Source organism: Budorcas taxicolor, chromosome 11 (genome assembly GCF_023091745.1).
Source record: "Budorcas taxicolor isolate Tak-1 chromosome 11, Takin1.1, whole genome shotgun sequence".
NCBI classification, from domain to species: Eukaryota; Metazoa; Chordata; class Mammalia; order Artiodactyla; family Bovidae; genus Budorcas; species Budorcas taxicolor.
The window spans coordinates 88,181,952-88,205,646 of NC_068920.1; the positions used below are offsets into that span (position 1 = coordinate 88,181,952).

Genomic DNA, 23,695 nt, shown 5'->3' on the forward strand with positions numbered 1-23,695 from the left:
CGGTGCGGAGTCCCACCTACCTCCCGCCACCCCGCTGACCTCATAAACAACTTCGCTAACCGCAGAGGGCGGAGGCGGGGCGGGCGGGCCGCGGCCGAGCCGCGCGCGGGCGCCGCGGGGCGGGCCGGGGTCAGGGCACAGGCTGCGGCCGCGCCTCCCGATTGGCCGGGACGCCGTGGGCTGCCCCGGCGCGCGGCGCGGGCGGGGCGGGGCGGACGGGGCGGGGCGGACGGGGGCGGGGCCTGCCTGCCTGCGCGAGCCCGCCCCCGGCCCCCGCCCGCGGCGCCCGCGCCCCTCGCGCCCTCCCCACCCCCGCGGGCCGCCGGAGTTTTTAAAGTGGGCTGACCGGCCCGCGAGCCCGACATTCGGGAGCGGCCCGACGCACAGCTCCGGCGCCCGCCGCCTCCCGTCCCAGCCTTCCTGAGGCGGCCGTACAATCCTCGGCAGTGTCCTGAGACTGTATGGTCATCTCAGCCTCCGCGTCTGCCCGGCCCCGGACTCTGCCAACTCCCGTCGTTTTCAAGCCGCTTCTTGTATTTTGAAAACCCAGAAAAGCGACTCCTGACTTCTTTTCGAAGGAAAAAGAAACTTCAGCCCCCTGCTCGGTGCCCACCGCCCCCCACTTTTTTTTGGCGTTTGACAGCGTCCTTCCACTCCTTTCCCGACCCCGCCTCCCGGTACAGGTTCCTCCCCGTCACCGTTCTCCACCCCCCTCCCGCGCACCGAGCCTGCCGCCCGCAACTTCCACCTGACCGTGCGGACGCTCGGGACCTGCGAGCACCTGGCACCTTTCACATCGGCGTGGGCCTCGAGGAGTGGGCTAGGGCCACAGCGAAAGTAGCGGCTGCAGCCCCCGCCGGCCCTGGAGCTCAGGTGTTCGGAGCCTCAAAGGGCCCCAGCGACAATGACAGCTGACAAGGAGAAGAAAAGGTAAGCGGGCGTCCGAGCCGGCAGAGGAGTTGGTCCGGGGTGGGGGTGGCGGGGCCCCGCGGGACCGCCGCTGGGAGAGGAGCGCGGAGGGGATTTTGAGGACCCAGGGATCGATTTGGAAGGTTTGGCAGGGGAGCGCAAGTGTCCAGTTTGGGGACGCGCCGCTCCGGCTTCGCGGTCGAGAGTTCTGTGGCCCGAAGGAGTCGGGAATCTGCGCGGACAACGAAGCCAGGAAATGGCCCTAGAGGTCGGAGGTGCTCCCGAGGTACCTTCCAAAATCCATCCCCCTCCAAACCCCGCACCAAACTCACGCCGCCAGCTTGTTGAAACGTTTGTTGGTTGACTCGCTCAAGTCAACTTTCTCACGGCCCGCTTGAGGGGCAGCATCCACTCTTCCTCGGGACCCGTGGGGTCCTTCTAAATGAGCTCTGCCCGCGCTGCCTCGGGGAACTGGCAAGGGGCCGGAGGCAGAATACAGCGCTGGGACGGGCCCCGGCAGAGCTGCCAGGGAGCAGCGAAGGGACCCACTCCAGGGCTCCAGACCCCACGGAAGCTGGAAGAAGTCCCTTTCCTCATCCCGCAGCTTGCCTCGGCGGGAGAGTGGGTAGTGGGCCCGGCTGCCTCGCGGAAGCAGCTGTCTTCGCGTGTGGGGAGGGGATGGCGACACCGGGCACTCCGGCAGGTCCCGGTGTCTCTCTCTCAAGAGGACAGAGAAGGGCAGCCACGATATGTCCGCCTGCCCTCGCCAGCCTCTCGGCACTGGGTGAGAGGCAACGCGGGCCAACTCTCACTGCCCTCCTGCCCTCTCCCGGCGAGGGTGAGAGCGCACGGCGTGGCGCGCAGTCGTGGGAACCACCTTGCCTCCTGCAATCGTGCGCGGCTTGCAGCCTGGCTCCCCTCTCCTCTCAACCTCACTCGTGCCGCCCCAGCGAGCTGGAGCTCTCCGCCCAGTATTCGACAGTGGCTGGCGGGGCTGGGGTGCGGGGAACTGTAATCGAACGCGTGGTGGGCCGGCTGAAGGATCTGAGCCTCCGGAAATCAGCTGCTGGGTGGTTGTACGGTGGTTCGGAGATGAGGAACCCAGCCGCGATGGGCGGGCGTGACTGGCCTCGAACTGGGGAGCCCAAAGAGCTCAGTGCTTGGGTCGATTTACTCGTGTTCCGACTTCGGGACCGGAGCCAGAAACCGTGTATCCTCTGGTCGAAAGCGGCGGTTCCCATTTCGGGGCACCGATAAGGATTTGATAAACAGGAGCAAATCGCGCCCTTTCTGGCAGAGCGCCCGGACCCTTCGCTCCCGGATTGCCGGGGGTGGAAGGGAGAAGGGGAGGGGATTGAGCCTAACTCTGAGTTTACGGCCGCAGCTGCCCCTCCCGCGTCACTGCGGCACCCCCAGGCCTGAGATGGCTAACGGAGTCTTGCCCCGGCGGATCTGGGCCCCCGGAGATCGCAGCGGGCGCGCGCCCCCGGAGGCCTCGGAGCAGCCCTGGAGTCTTCTGTCTTTGAAGGGCAGCGAAGCAGGGAAGGGACTTTAAGATTCCAACGCATTTTGCAAGCCCAGTATAGTCTGCCAATGACAATGATTGAACAATCAAAAAACAAAGTTATAGTCAGCTCCGAGGCCCGTGAGGGAACTTATTGTACATTTTACAACTGTGATGCCTATCGGCGAATGTTGCAATCGCGGAGGTGGGGCCTGACGGCAGTCTTGACAGATGTGTGAAGCGTCAGTTTCTCCCGCGCGGCTTCTGTGCTGTTACATATGTTAATCGTTTCAAGAAACTTAGGAGCAGGGGAGAAATTATTTCGACATACCTGACTGTGGTGCCTCTTTTGTTAGAGATAGAGGGAGCCAGAATCGGAGCTGGAAAAAAGTCGGGTAATCAGGCTCTGAATTATTCGCGAGAGCAGCAGGTTTAAGAACCACTGTGGGGATTGCCTGTGAGATGTCTAGGAGGCCAGAGCCGGTGGCCCTGCCTGTCTGCTTTGCGACTTCCCTTGGTTTTTATGTCGCAGACCGGCAGGGCAAACATTTGTGTACCTCACCATCCGGAGCCCTGTGAGAGGCTGTCCAATTCATGTTGGGCTGTTTTGAGACATATTTGCTTTTCTAGTCTGGCTCTGTTTGCTGGGGGCAGGCTCCTTGAAGGACCAACGTATAATTAAAATACGTGAACCAGCGCATTGGAAGTTTTGGTATGTCATGTAAGTGGTGATCCTTAGCTTTGACAGAGTGCTTCACAAGTTCCGTATGAGGCTTTCAGGTTAGGATTCTGTGTATAGATTCTTAAGATGTGATTCTTCTGGTTCAGCAGAGTCTCTTCTTCCCCCAAATGCAAGATGCACGGAACATTCGCAGTGTTCTTCTATCAACAGGCGTTCAAGAAGTGGGCACGATTGTTTTGTTCCAGAACATTCATGCGTCGATGGAGATATTAATGTTTAATAATAAAAAGTTTACTTTCTAAACGTTTGGCTGGCCTTGACAGAGGGTTTCAAAGTGTGCTCTTTTAGTGGTAGTGGGCATTCCTGCTGATATCAGAGATGGCCAGAAGCTTGCTAACGGTGCTGCACTCACTTTTTGCACTCACCTGTCAGGAGTGAAGTGAAGGTCTCTTTAATCAGGTTTCTTGGACTGTGAAGAGCTAGAAAATGTCTGGGCTACTCACTTCCTGATCAGACAATTTTTGAGTCCCTTCCCTGAAAGAGGAAACAGTCTGGAAGTTCTCAGGTACATGGGGATTGGAGAGTGGTTTGGATAAATGTAAAGCAGATCCTTGGATGCTCAGGGATCAAAGTCCATTTCTAAAGCTAGACAGCTCAGAGCTCCTTCCCAGAAGGCTTCTATTGCTTAGTGTGGGGCCTCCATGGAAAGAGGATCAGAAATCTCTCCTGCCAAAGTAAAATCGAAGTCCACCTCTTATTCAAATCTAAAGGCAAAAATATTGCTGGGCAGTTTTTCTCAATGTAAAAATATTTTCTATAAACATTCCTTTAACATTTGATCTCTCTTTCCAATTGCATTACTGGATGTAGTAAATTGATGTAACACAGTACAGGTTCAGGTGAATAAAATTTAACTCACACAGCTTTTGTGAAGTTCAAAAGAATGCTCTGACTACAGGTTTTTTCAGTATTGCTGATGGGAATCTTACAGTTTTATGCAAGGACTGTTCCCCAGTGGAGAAGATTGCTTTGTGAAGTAGAGAACTACCTGTCAGTGGAGACATCCAAGAGGCTATTAGGTTGACTCCTGTACTGAATATGCTGGCAGTTTCACTAGGAGTGAAAACCATGAGACAAAACTGTTTAATTCACTTCAAACGTAAATCAGTCGGTCTGTCTCTCTCTCCCTGTGTAGGGTGATCCTCAGCGTTCTAGGAATCTAGTCTGTGAAATGTTTACGAATAAAACAGAACCAATTAGGTAATTCTTAGTACTTCAGGATTTTAGCCCAATACATTTGAAAATATTTGCTGTCATTAGTTATCTTAAGATTTAGGCTTTTCCACCTCTCAGGAAATCTCTCCTGTAGTGCTGTTTCTTCCCCCCTCAGTTCTGGCCCATAGCAACATGACTTTTTGTTTTAGCCTAATGAATCTTCCCTTTTGCTTTTGGTACTGACCTTCATTTGTAGTTCATAGCAGGTAGGGCTTTTGCCAATATTGTGAAGTTAACAGTGTTTGCTCCCAGGATTCGCAGTACCCTTTATCCTCACTCTCCCAGTACTAATATCTAGTGTCATGATGAAATTAGCTCTGCTATTCATACCATGATATAAACCAATATGAAAGCGAACGTGTATGGAACACCTACTCCCTCTCTGGATAAAATGTTGAGGAGACATGAAGGAATAAGGGGTGTAGTCTTGGTCTTTAAGTTGTTTAGTTTGTTTGGGGGAAGGGAAGAATACACAAGGAAGCTTACCTAAAAATATGGGTAGCTGGCAACTTACTTGTCACTTTTCTATTGAGATAAAATCTTTTGAAGCTAAAGAAGTTCTTAATCACATATAAGCATAATTATTGAAAAGTATTGTGTGTTTGGGAGTGGGAGAATGGGTTCCTAGTTTTCCCTGGAATCACACAGGAGAGGCTCTGATACCAGCATAAAGACTGGCTCTAAGCGAAGGTCAGTTAGTGTCAGGAGTGATGAGAAGTAGAGGGTTCAAGAGCATCCCTGGGGTATTCTCTGACACCATAGACAGAAGGGCCCCCAGAGTTGAATGTTTGCTATTCTTTGCACACTTGCTTTGGTGAGGGGCATGAAGGCAGACACCTAGTAGGGGCCTGGGAGTGATGGGGTGGAGACTCCGGTCCCATTATGGGTAATCATGGAGACAGCCTAGACTCTAGGAAGACCAAGAAGGGAGAGGGAGCTTCTTAATCTGGGCTTTGTGAGTGGGGTTCAGAGGGTGGTCTGTGAGTCTCTGAATGGCTGCTAGTGTTAGGGATATAAGTATTGTTCCCCACAAGGGAAGTCAGTTCAGCGCTGATAGCCTTTCATAGGTTCTCTGATCTGAAGAAGGTGAGCCCTTGCTCTTGGATGTCTGATTTGGTGATTGCCCTACCTTTCAGGATCTTACTGTTCAGGTCTCAAAGAGGTCCACATTTCACCGCCAGTATTTCTCCCTGTCTTGGAGATGGGGGAGGAGGTTGGCGTGTGCATCTAGTTAAAATTCTGTACTGTGGCTTAACCTTACCTGTACCCACCTGTCTGTCCACCCACACGTCTGCCTTCGATAATGGGGAGTGGGGAGCCCAGTGCCCTGCACAGGCTTAGTTCTCACGTAGCTCATTTTGTTACTGCTTCTTAAAATGGCCATGAAATTTTATCTTTACATTTTCTACCATCCTCAAACAGTTATTGGAGGTCTTTTTACATACTAGGAATGTGTGTGTCCTTAATATTAATTATATCTGCAGTAGGACAAAACAAACAGAAAAAACCCTCAGTCTTGTTTGTGTAGGTGCCGTCCTCAGAACTTTCCATGCATGAGCTCTTTTAATCCTCACAACCACCCATAAGATAAGCCCTGTTATTATCCCCATTTCCCTGATGGGAAAGCTGAAGCATAGAAAGGCGAGATGCCAATGGTCGAATAGGTAGTATGGCCTATGGCCGAGGCTCAGATTCAAACGGGGCAAAATGCCTTCGGAGCCTTTACTCTTAACCAGTGATCCACACCACCTTGCCTTACCTAAGATGTCTATAAATACCATTCCGGACCTGTGGCAAGTACTCTATAAATTATAACTGCTTTTGCTATTGTATTTATAATTATTATAATTACTTTTCTCTTTTGTGACTCATCACTTGTTTTGACCCTGACATGCAGACAAGGATTGAAGATCTGAAGGGCAGGCTTGGAAGCCCTGGAAGCTCTTTAGTTTTCATTGGTTTTCCTCGATGCTGTGTGGGCTTTTCTCCAGTTGCAAGGACCGGGAGCTGCTCTCTACTTGCAGTGCACAGGCTTATCACTGCTTCTCTTGTTGTGGAGCACAGGCTCTAGGGAAAGCAGGTTTCGCTAGTTGCAGCGGGCAGGCTCAGTAGTTTTGGCTTCCGGGTTCTAAAACACAGGCTCAGTAGTTGTGGCACACAGGCCCAGGCTGCTCTAGGGCACGTGGGATCTTCCTGGACCAGAGATTGAACCGTGTCCCCTGCATTGGCAGGCAGATTCTTAACCACTAGACCACCAGGGAAGCCCTCCACTTCCCACTCTTAACTGCTGTAGCAGTAATTCAGGAATTACTGTAACCTGTGGACTCCATTGTGCAGAAGAACCTGTTAGAAGCTCCTCCTCCATAACTTTTGAAGAGCCATCTCCAAATCAAGATGCACAAAATAGCCTCTGGCTCTACTGATCTTTTGAAATTGTAATCACGAGAAGGAGAGAATGGAGGGGAGACTAAAGAATAGCTATGATCATTGCAATACTAGTACGGTAGATTTTTATAGGGCCCTTTCTCTGATGAGTCCTAAGCTTTCACAGTCATCACACCATTGGTCTCTGCACTGTGAACTTAGAAGGGCTTCTTGAGTTTTCCCAGTGCTCTAAAACACAATTGCATGAACATGTATCATTAAGGAGAGAAGCAAGCCACGTTGGCGGTTGCACATCGTTGTGTGTATGGTGGCCGTGCATGGCGTGCCATTCGCAGCATCTGTGATTTTCAGGTGGAAATGAAATGAAATGTTAGTCACTCAGTCATGTCCAACTCTTGTGACTCCATGGACTGTAGCCCACTAGGCTCCTCTGTCCATGGGATTCTCCAGACAAGAATACTGGAATGCAGTGCCAAGTACCGTGTCCTTCTCTAGGGATTTTCCCCACCCAGGGATCGAACTCAGGTCTCCTGCATTGCAGGCAAGTTCTTTACCATCTGAGCCACCAGGGAAGCTCTTTCAGGTAGAGATTGGGTGCAATCTGTCACCCAGTGGTCTGGTCTCAAGAAGAGTGGCAGGGCCCTGTGAGCCCTCTGGAGTCAAGAAGACAGGTGTGGAATGGACCAGAATGTTACCTACTTCTAAGTGGTCTTTTTTATTCCCCCTAAATTTTTAAGACTACCGGTTAGCTTGACCACCTTAGACTGTTTCCAGAGATCACTTGCACATCAGCAAAACTTATCTGTCATGACTATTGGAACCTTTGCCTGTTCCTAGGAGGCACGTTCCGCGCTCCCTCCCCCCGCCCCCGCCACGCATTTGGAAAAATTCTTCGGGTTTTAAAGTCACAAGTAACTTCTATGCGAGATAATGACTCTGGGAAGCAGTTCCTTTTCTCACGTGGAAAGCTATTTCAGAAAAGATGGTGTGTCAGTAAGGAAAACAACTTTATTAAAAATGTGTATATATTGATTTGCCATGCCCCTGTCTGGTTTACTTTCCCAATTCTACAAAACCAAGGAAGTGGATTGTTAGAAATCTCTCCTTATATTCCTCCAGTGACTTTCTGCATCCCATCTCCATGGTACCCTCCAATAAAAAAAAAAAAAAATCAAACCTGAGAGGTTAGTGCTAGGAATCATAACAGATTAATGATTTTATTGGATGAGACTATGTACTAAAATACATGAGTGAGGAAATGGGTCCATTTTCTGAAGTCACAGTTGTAATGTTGGAGGTTAACGAACCCTGCTTGTGGTGTTGGTTGCTCTCAATTGCTGGGGATACAGCCAATATGAGAGTCTTTTAGAAGTTCATCAATTCTGTAACAGGTCTAGTTGACAGTTTTGGTCTCATTTTCAGTCTGAGTCTCCTTGCTTATGACCTATCACTGTGGGGAGTCAGTGGTTCCCTATGAATAAGGGGACACATGGCCTCAATCTATTTAGAAGCATTTTATATATACTTTAAAAATACATCAAAGTGTATGTTTGGTTTTGGTTGGGGGGTTTTATGTAATAATCATTGAAATCACTGTGCTGGATATCTAGTCGGACAGTTCTCTCTCTCTCAATGTTATATTTGCATTAACAAACGTGTATTTTCGCCTCTTTTCTCAGCTATTGGTAAGGCATCCTCAGACAACCACTTTGAATTGTTGCATTGCTTTTTCTTGGGGATGGTTTTGGTCACCACCTCCTGTACAATGTTACCAACTTCCACCCATAGTTCTTCAGGTACTCTGTCTACCAGATATAATCCTTTAAATCAATTTGTCACCGCCACTGTATAATCATAATGGATTTGATTTAGATCATATCTGAATGGCCTAGTAGTTTGCCCTACTTTCATCAATTTAAGATGTATATTTTACTCTTGATTTAAAAAAAAAAAATTTCATATTGTTAGCACTTCGAATAAGATTTGTTCTGACTGCCTCTGTATAGAGGGCAGAGAGAAGGAAGGGCAACATATTATCCTAATTTTGTGTTTGACAAATTTGAGCTGTGAAAAAAAGAAACCCACACCACCTGCAGTGAAAGCTAGAGCTGGACCTGGGTGTCCCCTTGGGCTTCTGTTACAAAGTAGTTAAGCACGAGCACAAAGGGGGCGACTCAAACTTCAGGGCTAACTACTCTCATTACTAATGAGTAATTATAGCAAATATTTACAGGCCTCCTTCCTACCTTTACGACTTCCTGTTTCTGAAACACTTTGGAGTATTGAGAAAGATCCCGGAAAGTACGTCATACCCAGTTGCAGGAAAGAATGGCTTTAACTTTAAGTGCACGCACTCTGTTTATGAATTCCATGTGGAAACAACAGAAAATTGTGCCTGGGAGGGTCTGTTCAAGGGCCCATTCTTCAGAACTTGAAAACAAAATTTGAAAAATCAATTCCGGATGGTCAAATGTATGGGGAGTGGGACACGTGATGTTTCTGCAGAATGTTCTAGGAATTATAGGACTGTGCAAGCAAAGCACAGGTCGCTTGATAACTATTTTTTAAAGAACATATGACCTCTGCACTGTTTTTCTGGATGAAGATAATCAAGCTTAATTAAGTATATCACAGTATGTAAAGTATGCCATGTGGGAAATTCAGGGAGCTAGAAGAATCTAGATTCAGAATAAACCACAATAATGCTTCCTTCCTCTGTACTTGGTTTAAGAAGCACTCCAGTGAAATTGCTCTCTTCAGTGTCTGTAAACTACACACCCTTGTGTTTCTCTCCTGTTTCTCTCCTGTGTTTCCAAGAGTTCTCAGATGCTATTTTAGAATGGCAGCCTTCACTCCAGCACTGGCTGAGGTTGATGAAGCTAATTTTGGTGCCCAGGGTAGAGAGAGAGAAGTCCTCTCTGGAGCTGAAAGGGCTTTCTGGTGCCTGGGTTCAAGAGCTGTGTGGTGTTACCGGACACACCACATTTCACCTTTAGAACCTTTATTTGTGTGCTTGCACAACACGTGTTTATCCAGATATTAAGATAAGAGAAGTATGAAGGTCACATTTCTCGGGTGACAAGGAAACCTCTATAAAAGTAACCGTACCGCCATGCTGCAGGAGTCTGTCTTTTCTTTTGTACCAAGGATTTAGGGGAATTAGTGGTGGGTGGGGCCTGGGAGCCAGCCCCTTCACAGCATTCTGGCTTCCCTGCTGTGCTCTGCATGTCCTAGCGCAGCTGACATGCCCCTCCCATTTGGCGAGGCCCTTTGAGGTGGTCAGGATGTCAGGGGGAAATCTTGGTCCACTGTGTGGCTGCCCCACTTTCCCGAACTTTCTGGTAGTCTCTGGAAATTAGCCCCCGCTCCCATGCATTTCCCTGCTCTGTGACTGGCTGGGAGGGAGTCTGGCTGCTCAGATACAATAGCTTTCCTAGCCTCTCAGAACAAGTTTGCGTGGTGCTGCTACTGCCCCTATTTTAGGCAGGGTTGTCATGTCCTTGGAGCACAGAGTCTTTAGGGGGGCAGGGGAGTTCCTTTTGTGGATTTGCGTGTTTCTCTTAGAGATTTCCAAGGATTAGCCGACACACTCAAAGCTTGAATGTGGACATGGATCCTTGGTCCAGTTTTCTTCCCAAGGGCAGTCCACACAGCATTGGGAGTTCATCTCACTGACAATAAGGGACCCCACTTCAGCCCCGGCACCCCATTCACCATCACCCAGTGAGCCTCCTGAACCCCAAATACGCCAGTCTCCTCCTTGTACCCTAAGGGCTTTCTCACCCCACGTCATGGGTCTCCCTCCCTCCTCTGCTCCCTCAGCCCAGTCTCTCCATCTCAGATGTTCTCCCCGTTTCTCTCTCTACTTGAGTATCTTCCTCTTTCCCAGTGTGAGGCCGAGTCCCCCAGGTCCTACAGAACCTTCTGTAGGGCACCTCCCCCTTCACTCCTTTCTAGCTCTTGGTTGCTTTCGCCAGAGAGCCTGCCTGATTATATTTCCTTGTTATCTAATGACATTTCATGTGGTCTTGTCTTTCCAGCAACATTGCATGTTGCTCAAGGGCAAGGATGTCTAATTTTCTTATGTGCCTTGTAAATATCTTGCACATTTTGAGTCCCTAAAATCATGCTTAATTAAAAAAAAAACATACAGTTGCTTTATCGATGTCTCTTGGGTCACTTGGAAAGCCTGCCTCTTGGACTGTGCTTTTCTTGTTCGTGTAGATTTGAGCCCTTTTTAAATTTTCCTTGACAAGAGAAAAAAAGAGAAAGGGAAAAAAAAAAAACCAGAAGACCATAGACAGATGTGGTTGACTCATGGTTTTACATCAAATGCAAGCATTAGGCAAGTATTGTGAAGTCAGGGCTTCACTTTTAAGAATGCCCAATACACCAAGGCAAGTGCAAGCCAAACAGCAAAGTACTTACTCCAGGTGAAAGTTTAAAATGGCCAGGCGGGAAAGGGCGTGTAGGGGAGTACCCCCTCTCTGTTAGAAATCCTCTTCCCTAGGAGCCTTCCTGATTTGCAGCACGTTGGTTCCCCCTGCATTTACGTGCCCTTTAGTCTGTATCGTGCTACTAGGATGCTGCTGTTAGTTTGCTTTTCTCTGTGTGTGTGTCTGTCTGTCTGTCTCTGATCACCACTTAGGGAGTAAGCCCTTCAGGAACAGAAGCCCTGTTAACTTTTTTTGTTCTCAGCACCCAAAACAGAAGCCCACACTTGGTGCTCAGTAATTACTTGTAGACTCAGTAACTTGATCTTATGTCATGAACTTTGGGCTTAGTGCAGAGGGTTAGCGATTTAGGCAGAAACCTTTGTTCGGATCAACCTACCCGTCTTCCTGAATCCCCCACCAAGCGTGTAGTGAAGTTTGGGGGGCTACTGCCATCATCACTGTGTACAAACGTTCTAGGTTACCTCCTAAATTCAGGTGCCGTGCCATGCAGTGAGGTGTCAGAGAGGCTTTAGATGGACCTTGCACTCAGGGGGCTTAGAGTCTAGTTGGTGAGTCAAAGAATTCCTAAACTGATTTGTTTAAAATCATACAAGATGGTTGATGTTAAAGGTTGTCCTCACCCCATCTTTATGATGTTGCTGTCTTGTTAGGAAGTCAAAAAGAGCTCAGACAAAACGCTGAGCAAATTGGAAGATTGATAGTAACTGAGTGTGAAGAAGGGTAAGTAGATCTTGTGCACTGTGAGTAGAGGTCTAATGGAGCATTAAGAGCTCGGTCTTGAAGATTAGGTAGAATTTAGATAGGCAGATGGGTTTGGGGCATTCCAGTGGGGTGAACAGCTGGAGTTAAACGAGAAGGTAGGAATATTTAGGGTGTACAGACCAGTACTGGTGAATCGGCTCCTTCCAGAGCTGAATGTGGAGCTGTATAAACGTATGGGAGAAAGGGGTCAGGCCCAGGCTGGTGCTGAGAAGTTGAGGACACCGTGATATCTTAGTCATGACATGATGGAACCTTAGGGCTGCCTTGGGGCCACAAGAGCAGTGCCTGCTTCTCTGGGGTTATTTGAACCTAAGGGAGATGCCCAGGGCACACCTATTATCTTCCAGTTGATCTAGCATAAGCACCAAAGGGTGGGTGGAGGGTACCATGGTTATCCTTTGTAAGAATGACCTCAGAGACTGAAAATGCCCTCTGCATCCCAGGAAATCAGGTCATCTGCAAATGTGCCCAGCTTGCTCTAGAATATATTTCTTTTCAGACTATACCATGCCTGAGGGTAAGAAATGCCTCCTGGGGTCTAGAGTGGGAGACCAGAAGGGGACAACTTGCTGTGTTCTAAATAGCTTCCATCAGGCTCTGTGGAGGAGTGTGTGATGCTCATCTCATCTTCTCATTTTGATGGTGAAGCCTGCTTCCCCCTAATAATTTGATGGGGGCTTTCATCCTCTCCCTTCTTGCCCTTTGTCATCATAGAGTCTAGGTTTCTGAGTCTGGTCACTGTGAAAGGATATTCAGTGCTCCACTGTTTGTAGAGAGAGAGGTATCCATACTCTTTGGCAGTTTGTACCAATGACTGGGAATTGTGTCCCTTGCACAAAGAGGCAGCTGAGCTGTTCCTTGGCCTACTCCTTTCCTGTTATGTGGCTACATAATTCCCTAAAGCCTGAACCCTGGTGTTCTTGGACAGGTGTAGTCAAAGAACATCTTTTGGAGTCACCTGGTGGGGTAGCTGGGGTTCTTCCCCCCACCCCCCACCAAGCAGGTATGACCTTCTCCCAAAGATATTTAGAAGCACTTGAGGTCAGGGTTGGTCATTTGTGAGCAGAGCCTTGGCCAGAGATCCCAAGTCTCTGAGAAAGTTCCACACTAGGGACCAGCAAAGGCCAAGCATGTCACCTTACTGTGCCATGTCCAGGGGTACCTTGAGGGAGGCCACTGCTCCTGAAAGCCCTTGGGTTGGAATTTAATCTCATTACGACAACTGTGTGTCTCGTCTTTTCTTGCTCTCCCAGCCTCTCGGTCATCCGTAAGTGGTTGTTGGACAGGGAAACTGCTACCCATCCCAGGGAGGACTGCTTTATTCATTCAGTGCTGTGCTCACATTTGATAACCTCCTCTGTGTGGGCTGCTGAACTGTGGGTCTGAGCAGCCCAGGAAGGGCCCCTCTGGAGCCGGGTGGACAGAGCATTAGTCCTCCAGGCCCGCAGGTGGCAGAGAGCCCTGGACCCCAGGGCAGGCAGCCCAGACACAGGGGCTGTCTGGGGGCTTGGGCAGTCCCTGGGAACCGGCCTCAAGGAACGCCCAAAGACACCCCACAGCCCAGGAGGTGGCATTCACCCTAATCTAGCTAGAGCTAGAATCTGAGTCTAGCATCTGCCTCCCATAGCTCCCTACAGGCCTCCGGAGGAGAAAGGAGGGAGATCTAAGCTGTCTAATCTGCAATGACACTGTCACCATGCCTACTCCTCTCTGGGGTTGTTTTTTTGTTTTGTTTTTTTTCCTTTCCAAAGTAAAATTACCTTTGAAAATGACAATTTTGCCACTGTTGAACTCCAAGCTGTTTTCCCACCTGGGTCATTTTGGTGATGAGTCATGGGCACACGTGGTTCTAGTGTGGACATGGCGGCTGCTGGCCAGCGTGGGGCCTTGGAAAATCCTGGTGACCACAGCGCCTGGCAGCAAGCAGTCTGAGATGACCACGAAAGTCGATTCTTTCTTTCCCAGGCCATCCACTCGTGCACATTTGAACCATTTTCCATGCTCAGATAAACACAAGCCTTGAGATTCTGGGTCACCTGTATGGATCCAGATGTTATGAGGGGAATGACGTCACTTAATTCTCCTGGAGTTAGATCTTCTGGGTCCAGGCAGAGGACGTGTTTATTTTGGAAAGGGACAAACTTTCACCCGCTTGAATTCCTTTGCCTCCAAAATTAGTGTCAGGGGACAACCACAAGCGTTCCATATTTCTTACCCTTCGTCTTGCCAAGCAGATTGTAAATGCCCCCAGGGCTGCCTTTGACTTCTTCTGTGTCCCTGGCAAAGTTGGCCTCCACAGGAGGTTCAGAGGACCTCTCAGAAACCTCTAGGACTGAGACTGTTCTAGATCTTTTCTGACTTGTGTGACCTAGGAAGGTAATTTAACCTCTTGTATGTTTCCCATTCCTAAATGGGAGTTACACACACTATCTGCTTTCTAAGAGTACTATTATTATAAGTTTGAAATGAGCTAGGATTTCAGTAAAACCACGCCTTTTATTTTTTAATTTTTAAAAAAAGTATTTTTTTTTTTTTTTTGGTCTGTGCTGCACAGCTTGCAGGATCTTAATTCGCCAAGCAGGGATCAAACCCATCCTCCCTGCAGTGGAAGTGCAGTCTTAACCCCTAGACCTCCAGGGAATTCCCTAAAACCATGCATTTTAAAAATGTTTTAAAAAGCACGTGCAAAAATAGATAGCTGGTGAGAAATTGCTACATAACACAGCCTGGTGCTCTGTGCTGACCCAGAGGAGTAGGATGGGGGTGGAGAGGGAAGTGCAAGAGGAAGGTGATGTCGGTGTAATTATGGCTGATTTGTGTTGTTGTACAGCAGAAACCAACACAACATCGCAAAGCAATTTTCCCTCGATAAAAAATTCTTAAAAAAAAAGACAAATAAAAAAGCATATTTTTTATGCTTTGAAAGTCATTTTTGCAATGATTATCTCAATAGAAAGACCTTTGAAAAGTATAAAGTACAGACCATTAAGGCATCATTATTAACAAGCACAGCATTATAATCACTTGGCACATCACTGCCTGTTGGAGTGATTTGACTGCAACTGAGAGGGAGTCTTAGCCGACTCTAAATGGAGATATCTCACTTGCTCTCAAGCCTATCAAGGGCTTTTAACTGCCCTCACCCCCAGCTGTCCCCAAGATTATGGGCTCTTGCCAAGAGTGATTTCCACATTTGAGCTGTATTTCTCCCATGTCCTGAGATGTGAGAAAATCTGATAGCATCAAGAGACTAAGGAACCTTCCAGGATTCCTGAAAAACGGTCTGACCCTGGGTATGCCTCTTTCCCTGCCCGGCCTATTCTCCCTGTGAAGATGAGGGTCCAGGGCCGCTGCCATGCTGATACAGTGGGAATTTGCCCTTTGATTCCACACCCCCAGATCTCTCGACCTGCAGGGCTGTGTCTGCACCACCTCTGCCTGGGTCCCACTTGTTGCTCTGTGTCTTACAGGTAATACCTAATTGTAGGCCCACGGTGGCTCAGACAGAGCCACTTGCAATGCAGGAGACCTGAGTTCCATCCCTGGGTCGGGAAGATCCCCTGGAGAAGGGAATGGCAACCCACTCCAGCATTCTTGCCTGGAGAATCCCAGGGACAGAGGAGCCTGGCGGGCTACAGTCCACGGGGGCGCCAAGAGTCGGACACGCCTGAGGGACTAAGCACAGCACAGCGCTGCAGGGACGAAGTGCTGCAGCCAAGGTGTTTAAAGGGCCAGGCAGCTTGCTGGGAGAGAGACAGAAACAGGGACACATTGATGCCTTGGGATGCCTATGCTTCCTGGTCTTACTGGTAGTGGGAAGAGGCTTTGGATGTGAAGAGTCTGGCTCTGCCACACAGTGACCATGAAATTTGGCAGGGTATTCGCTCCAGCCTCAGGTCTGTCACCTGCCGCATCCCTGACACCTCTCGTGCCTGAGCTGGCCCTTCCTTCAGCCCCGTTTTGAGGTGGACAGCTGTCAGGGCCTTAGGGCTCAGCTTATATATCACGTCCTCAGGGCAGCCTCCCCTGACCCCCTCAGCTGACCTCCAGCCCTCTTCTCTCTCTTTTTCTGAAAGACAGCACTCCCCGCACGCTGTCTTGCACTTGTCTGTCTATTCTCTGTTGCCCCCCATTAGTTTGCAAGGTCCATGAGGGCAGGGCCGTTCTGTCTTTTTTGCCACCATATCCTTAGTGTTTGGGGGCAGTGCTGGACACCTATAAGGTGCTCCTTAAACATTTGTTAAGTGAAATAATTACTTCAGGGTTGCTGGGACTTTGTCCTCAACCTGGCATCCTTTCTTACATTTGTTCAGTGCTCAGTTTTTTTCCCCAAAGCTCATGATGAAATAGTTGTCGTTCTCATCATACAGGTGAAACAACAGAGGCGCAAAAATGAGACTGCCAAGCCAGACTGCAGAGGGGCCCATGTGAGCAGAGCCTTCTCTCCCCTGGCTGGTGCTGCCTCTCCGGGCACCTCATTTTTCTGTCACGGTGATGTTATTGTTTGTCTTATTTGGCGATGTTTACACCAGAGAAGTAGGGGCCATTGTGTGTTGGTGGCGACTGGAAATACACAAGAGAGTCCCAGGAGAATGCCACTGTCGGTCCTCACCACAATTAGCAATTGTCGGGCCAGGGGCAGTGACTGGGTGGGTGGTGTTCCCTGTGTGGCTGGTTTAATGTGTTAAAATACCACTGTCTGCTTCTGGCAGAGGCAAGGGAGAGTAGGGGAGTGGGGATCAGAGAGACTGGGAGGAGCCTAGGACCTCAGTCCCATTTCTCTCCAGTCTTGTCTATCCTACCACTTACATCTAGGCCCTTTCTGCTTGGGAAATGGCCTGTTGTATGTCTAGTGAAATTCCTGTGGCCTGGTGGAAAGAGGAGTGCTAACCAGCTGGGTGACCTCTGAGCCTCAGTTTCTCCATCTTGAAAATGGGCCAGTAGGTGGGACCCAGTTCCATTGTGAAGTGAAATCCAGGTGGAGCCTGGTCCCAACTCCTGTTTCCAGGTGCTTCGTGAGGCGAGGAAGATGGGAGGTTAAAGGTGATCAGAGAGGGTTTTGAAGAAAGCCTCTCCAGTTCCCTTGTAATTTCGCCCTCTTCAAGAGGAGGTTCTGTTGAAGTGGAGAGGGCCAGAGCCTTGAGAGTCAGTCCTGGGCATGGCATGATGCCAGAGAGCAGGTTCTGGACTCACTTCATTGGCAGCAACAGGGCCCTCCTCCTTAAGGAGGAAGTGGGTTGAGATGGGACAGAGTATCTCTACATTCTATCCCACAGTTTCTACAAAAGGGAGCAGTCATGTTACCAGGTGAGGCCATGTCTCATCTCCTAATCCCAGGGAAGAGGGGGGCAGGCTTCTGGGGTGAATGAGAGCACCTGTAACCAGAGACGCAGCATTCCTACACCCTCTCTGAGCCCCGGTTTCTTCATCTGTCAGATAGCTGCTATAACCCCTGCTCTGCTGATTGGATTGGGGCTTGGAAAATATAAACTACTGCAAAAGAAGGGGTTTTTACTTCTGTGATTTGTGTGTGTGTCTGTGTATATAAACGCATCTGGGGTACTCAGGGTTGGTACTGACGTGAGATGAGGGACGTACGCTACCTGAAAGCTCTGAGTCCCCTTAGCCTGAGGCAGTGAGGGAGAGGACTGAGTCGGAAAGCGGGTGGCCCTGAGAGGAACTGGCCTGGAAATTGCTGAATGGAGTCGTGCTGTATTTGGGGGGAGCAGTGGGGAGAGTGATGTGGGACAGAAGTGAGTCATGCTGCATGAGTGAGGCTGGGGAGTCACCTTGAACTTGGGCCAAGAAGTAGAAATATGGGGACTTAGGTTTATCTGCCTTACATCAGGTACATCAAGTTCTGGATGGCCGCCCACTGGCTGGAGACCTGAGGTGGACGGCTCTCCCTTGCCGCCCTGGGAAGGCTTTCTGCTGGCTTCAGCCCCGCTGAGCAAAGTCCGCTTGTTCGCTGAAGTTCACACAGACTCCTTGCCAGGCCTGCCCAGAATCCTGTCTCCTCTGACTTCCTGTGCTCTTGCATAATATTTCCTTGCTTCTTGAATGGCTGCCCCCAGTGCGGGGGCAGCTCCCTGACACTGCTGGATGGGCAGCAGGATGTGGAGGGAGGATGGGGATGTGCAGACATCACCCAGGGGTGCCTGGGCCCCAAGGGAGGAAGGCAGTGCTCCCCAAAATGTTTAGAAGGAGATTTTAGCATTAGGGTAGTTAAGGAGACTGGGACACACATACATACACCCCAGACCCTAAAAGTTGTTTCTTCTGTAAAGTTATTATTAAACTAGTTGTTTCCTTCTGATTATAAAAAGTACATATGTTCCCTGTAAAAAGTTATAGTACAGGAAGGCATCAAGATGAAAATAAAAATCACCTACATTCTACCTTCCAGAGATAATGACTGTAAACACTTTGGTGAACATATTTTCTTCAATACAGTAACTATGGACATGTAATTGCAAATATGAACATACTATATACACGGTTGTAGAAAATGGATTTCTCATACAGCAAAGTATCAATATTCTCTCTTGCTATCACAGAACATAGATTTAATACAGCGATATTTAGTTCCACTTACAGATGTATCATAACACAACACCGATTCATTGACATGTCCAGGTTCAGAAAACAAGCTCTAACCAGCCCAGAGATGTTCACAGACTTGGAAAGCAGCATCTCTTGTATACGCCTGACAAATGTGTTAGCTCTAGTGTCCCAGAAATAACTACAAATTAAAAGGTTTTGTATCCATGTAGGCCTTTCTCTAGGCTTAGAATAATTCCTATGATTACATAGAAGAGGCTGGGGCGATGAGGGCTGTCAGGGCTGGGCTGGGTGTCCCTTGGGTAAAATCATCTCCCCGTGCGGCCTGTATGTCTGCCCTAAACCAGGAGCCACTAGCTAGAATAACAAGTTTTTCTTCAGTGGTGTTATATTCCTGTGCCCAAGATGTCAAATAAATGTCATTTAAAATTTTAATTGATTATTGCCCTCCTGAAATTTTGTAACACTGTTTGTATCTTTTTTACAAGATACCCTTCCTTCTTTACACAGTAGTGTGTTCATAATATTAAACTTTAATACATATACAGTATCTTTCAGATTTGTGACAACTAGAAGATAAAAGTAAAAAATTTTTTGGCTGAAGTAGAGACTATCAATACAATGTTTCTGTCTCATGCCTAAAAGCCATACAGTACCTAGGAACCTTCAAGTTGCAAAGTTTCAAAGATGCAAACGTCAGGCATGAGTGAAATTGCAGCGTACCCTCCATCTCCTGCTGCCGACGGTCCTTCAGCTATATCCTCTCCCAGCTCCCCCCACTCCTCCAGTCAGTGACTCTTCATGCCCGTTCACTCAATGCCAGGCCGCGTGCGCCAACTGTTCTACTGTCCTACTGTGCTTTCAAGGTACTGTACTGTAGGAGCAAAAGTGTTTTATTTTTTATGTGTTTTTTATGTATTTGTGAAAAAAGTTTCATAAACCTTTTACAACACAGTCCTATGTAGCCAATTGTATCATTAATAGTTGGGTCAGTCAGTCAGTTCAGTTTAATCGCTCAGTCGTGTCCGACTCTTTGCGACCCCATGAATCGTACGTAGGCTAAACTTGGTTGGTCTTATGCACAAATTGAATTTAGCAATACACTCTCAGAATGGAACTCATTTGTATTGGAGGGAGCTTACTGTATATGTTTAAGAGTTGTAATGAGCTTTTTCTTTTCCATTGCTGATTGCGGTTGGAAGTGTGGTGTAGATTTATAGCGGACTTCAACATAAAATGACTCCTGTTCATATGGGGATCCGTTATCTGTACAGCGTTTGCTTGTTTCCTGTGAATCATTTTTAAACTGGATTGGATACTTCTTTGATTTACTAATGAGTTTTTAGTATGAGGCTAGGCTCATTGACTGTGGTTGGTAATTGCTTGTTAGATTTACTTTTGAATCAAGACAAATTGTTTCCTAGAGCTCTGTTTCAGACCTATCTTCTAGATCAAAAGGCTTGATTACTGCTAGTCAATTTAAACACATTTACTTAAAAGTTTTCAGGCCTTCTTGAAAACAAAGTTTGCAACAAAATTTAGCGCCAGTAATATCCAAGTCTCTTACCTGATTTTGTTTGCAATTGTCCACTCTTCAGGAGCAGTCTATTACAACAATTCGCATAATTATAATCTCGCCTTCAGTTCATTCGCCCTTTTTCAAGAATTACATCTGAACTGTTATTACATCAAATTCTTTGTCTGTACTTCTTTAGGATGGGGATAAGAGTTAGAGGAAATAATATGTTGGTCTGCCTTGCAACATTCTCAGTATGTGGACATTTAGCAAACTGATTTGGTCATGGCTCGCTTTCTCGGTTCCCTGATTTGGTGGGGCAGGGAGGAGGGGGTCTTCGTCATGTGTGCACGTTTGGGAAGTGGTCAGGGACAACAGGATGGAACTAGCCCTCAGAATTATGAAACAGGACTTTGTTGAAGTTGACACTCCTGTACAATGAACATGGAGCAGCCGTTGGCATGGCAACCCCTACGTGGAAAAGAGCACGACGCTTGCAGATGACTTTTGCAGTACTCAGTGTTAATCTGATAAATGGCTTTTTTAATAGTAGTTTGTGGGCTAATGGAAAGGTTGAATCAAACCTTCATTAATGGGAAGAAGGATGGGCATTTTGAAGCCTCTGAGTGAACACATCGGAAAGCCACAGCCAAAAACCCATTTTCAGCTGTGTCTCTTTTTTACATCAAATATTCTCATAGCATAGCAAGCCAAAGTAAATCGAGAATTCTATTTGTCTTGAAAGGGTGTCGCTGCCATGGTCAGTTTAGATTTTCAAGCCTGCAGAGGTTTTGGAGTCCTTTTTATTTAGGGCATTTATTTTAATCAGAGTTCAGGAGGACTGTAAAAGGTCTGTATCGTGATGTTCCTTTTGTGGTCATGACGGGATAAAGCTGGTTAAGTACTCTTTTTTGTTGTAAAAATTTACCATTTTAACCATTCCTTAAGCGTACAATTCACTGGCATCAAGCATACTCGCATTGTTGGGCAGCCATCACCCCTCTCTTCATCTCTTGAACTTTTCTATCATCCCGAGTTGAGAAGTCTCTATCCATTAAACAAGAACTCCCATTTCTCCCTCTCTCAAGTCACTAGTAACCACCATTCTATTTTTCTCTATGAATTTGATTACAATAGGTATCTCATAAGTGGAATCATTCAATATTTATCCTTTTTTGTCTTGCTTATTTCACTTAGCCTGTATAGTGTTTTCCAATTTCATTCATGTTGTTGCATGTGTCAGAATTTCATTGCTTTTTAAGGCTGAATAATATTACATTATATATGAGTGAGTGAGCAAAGTCGCTCAGTCGTGTCTGACTCTTTGCGACCCCATGGACAGTAGCCTACCAGGCTTCTCCATCCATGGGATTTTCCAGGTAAGAGTACTAGAGTGGGTTGCCATTTCCTTCTCCAGGGGATCTTCCCAACCCAGGGATCGAACCCGGGTCTCCTGCATTGCTTGCCTGGAGAATCCCAGGGATGGGAGAGCCTGGTGGGCTGCCATCTATGGGGTCGCACAGAGTCGGACACGACTGAAGTGACTTAGCAGCAGCAGCGTATATACACACACACACGTACACATATATATGCATTTATATTTACATATACATATTTAGTGAACTAAAATGGACTGGAATGGGCAAACTTAATTTAGATGACCATTACATCTACTACTGTGGGCAAGAATCCCTTAGAAGAAATGGAGTAGCCCCCAAAGTCAACAAAAGAGTCCAAAATTCAGTACTTAGGTGCAATCTCAAAAATGACAGAATGACTCAAAATGGTTGTCTGAGGAGGCCTTACAGATAGCTGAGAAAAGTAGAGAAGCGAGAAAGGCAAAGGAGAAAAGGAAAGATAAACCCATCTGAATGCAGAGTTCCAAACAATAGCAAGGAGAGATAAGAAAGCCTTCCTCAGTGATCAATGCAAAGAAATAGAGGAAAACAATAGAATGGATAAGACTAGAGATCTCTTCGAGAAAATTAGAGATACCAAGGGAACATTTCATGCGAAGATGGTCAATAAAGGACAGAAATGGTATGGACCTAACAGAAGCAGAAGATATTAAGAAGAGATGGCAAGAATACACAGAAAAACTATACAAAAAATATCTTAATGACCCAGAAAACCACAATGGTGTGATCACTCACCTAGAGCCAGACATCCTGGAATGCGAAGTCAAGTGGGCCTTAGGAAGCACCATTATGAACAAAGCTAGTGGAGGTCTTGGAATTCCAGTTGAGCTATTTCAAATCCTAAAAAATGATGCTGTTAAAGTGCTGCACTCAGTATGCCAGCAAATGTGTAAAACTCAGCAGTGGCCACGGGACTGGAAAAGGTCAGTTTTCATTCCAATCCTGAAGAAAGGCAATGCCAAAAAATGTTCAAACTACCGCACAATGCACTCATCTCACACGTTAGCAAAGTGATGCTCAAAATTCTCCAAACCAGGCTTCAACAATACATGAACTATGAACTTTCAGATGTTCAAGCTCGATTTCAGAAAGGCAGAGGAACCAGAGGTCAAATTGCCAACATCCTTTGGATTATCGAAAAGCAAGAGAGTTCCAGAAAAACACCTACTTCTGCGTCATTGCCTATCCCAAAGCCTTTGACTGTGTGGATCACAACAAACTGTGGAAAATTCTTCAAGAGATGGGAATACTGGACCACCTTACCTGCCTCCTGAGAAATCTGTATGCAGGTCAGGAAGCAACAGTTAGAACTGGACATGGAACAACAGACTGGTTCCTAATAGGAAAAGGAGTACATCAAAGCTGTATACTGTCACCCTGCTTATTTAACTTATATGCAGTACTCATCATGAGAAATGCTGGACTGGAAGAAACACAAGCTGGAATCAAGATTGCCGGGAGAAATATCAATAACCTCAGATATGCAGATGACACCACCCTTATGGCAGAAAGTGAAGAGAACTAAAGAGCCTCTTGATGAAAGTGAAAGAGGAGAGTGAAAAATTTGGCTTAAAACTCAACATTCAAAAAATTAAGATCATGGTATCTGGTCCCATCACTCCATGGCAAATAGATGGAGAAACAATGGAAACAGTGACAGACTTTCTTTTCTTGGGCTCCAAGATCACTGCAGGTAGTGACTGCAGACTGAAATTAAAAGACGCTTCCTCCTTGGAAAAAAAACTATGACCAACCTAGACAGCATATTAAAAAGCAGAGGTATTACTTTGCTGACAAAGGTCCCATCTAGTCAAAGCTATGGTTTTTCCAGTAGTCATGTATGGATGTGAGACTTGGACTCTAAAGAAAGCTGAGCACCAAAGAATTGATGCTTTTGAACTGTGTGGTACTAGAGAAGACTCTTGAGAGTCCCTTGGACTGCAAGGAAATCAAACCAGTCCATCCTAAAGGAAATCAGTCCTGAATATTCATTGGAAGGACTGATGCTAAAGCTGAAACTCCAATACTCTGGCCAGCTAATGTGAAGAACTGACTCATTGGAAAAGACCCTGATGCTGGGAAAGATTGAAGGCAGGAGGAGAAGGGGACGACACAGGATGAGATGGTTGGATTGCACCACCAACTGAATGGACATGAGTTTGAGCAAGCTCCGGGAGTTGTTGATGGACAGGGAAGCCTGGCGTGCTGTAGTCCATGGGGTCGCAA

At 47.4% G+C, this 23,695-nt stretch overlaps 1 protein-coding gene across 1 annotated transcript in view; it reads left to right on the forward strand.

Annotated features, from left to right (window-relative positions):
• Positions 1–374: 374 nt before the first annotated feature.
• EPAS1 (endothelial PAS domain protein 1) overlaps positions 375–23,695 on the forward strand; it is a 94,279-nt gene continuing 70,958 nt past the window's right edge. Inside the window, exon 1 of the mRNA XM_052648001.1 lies at positions 375–930. Coding sequence (XP_052503961.1) covers positions 905–930 — 26 coding nt within the window. The 5' untranslated portion in view covers positions 375–904. The remainder of the gene's footprint in view (positions 931–23,695) is intronic.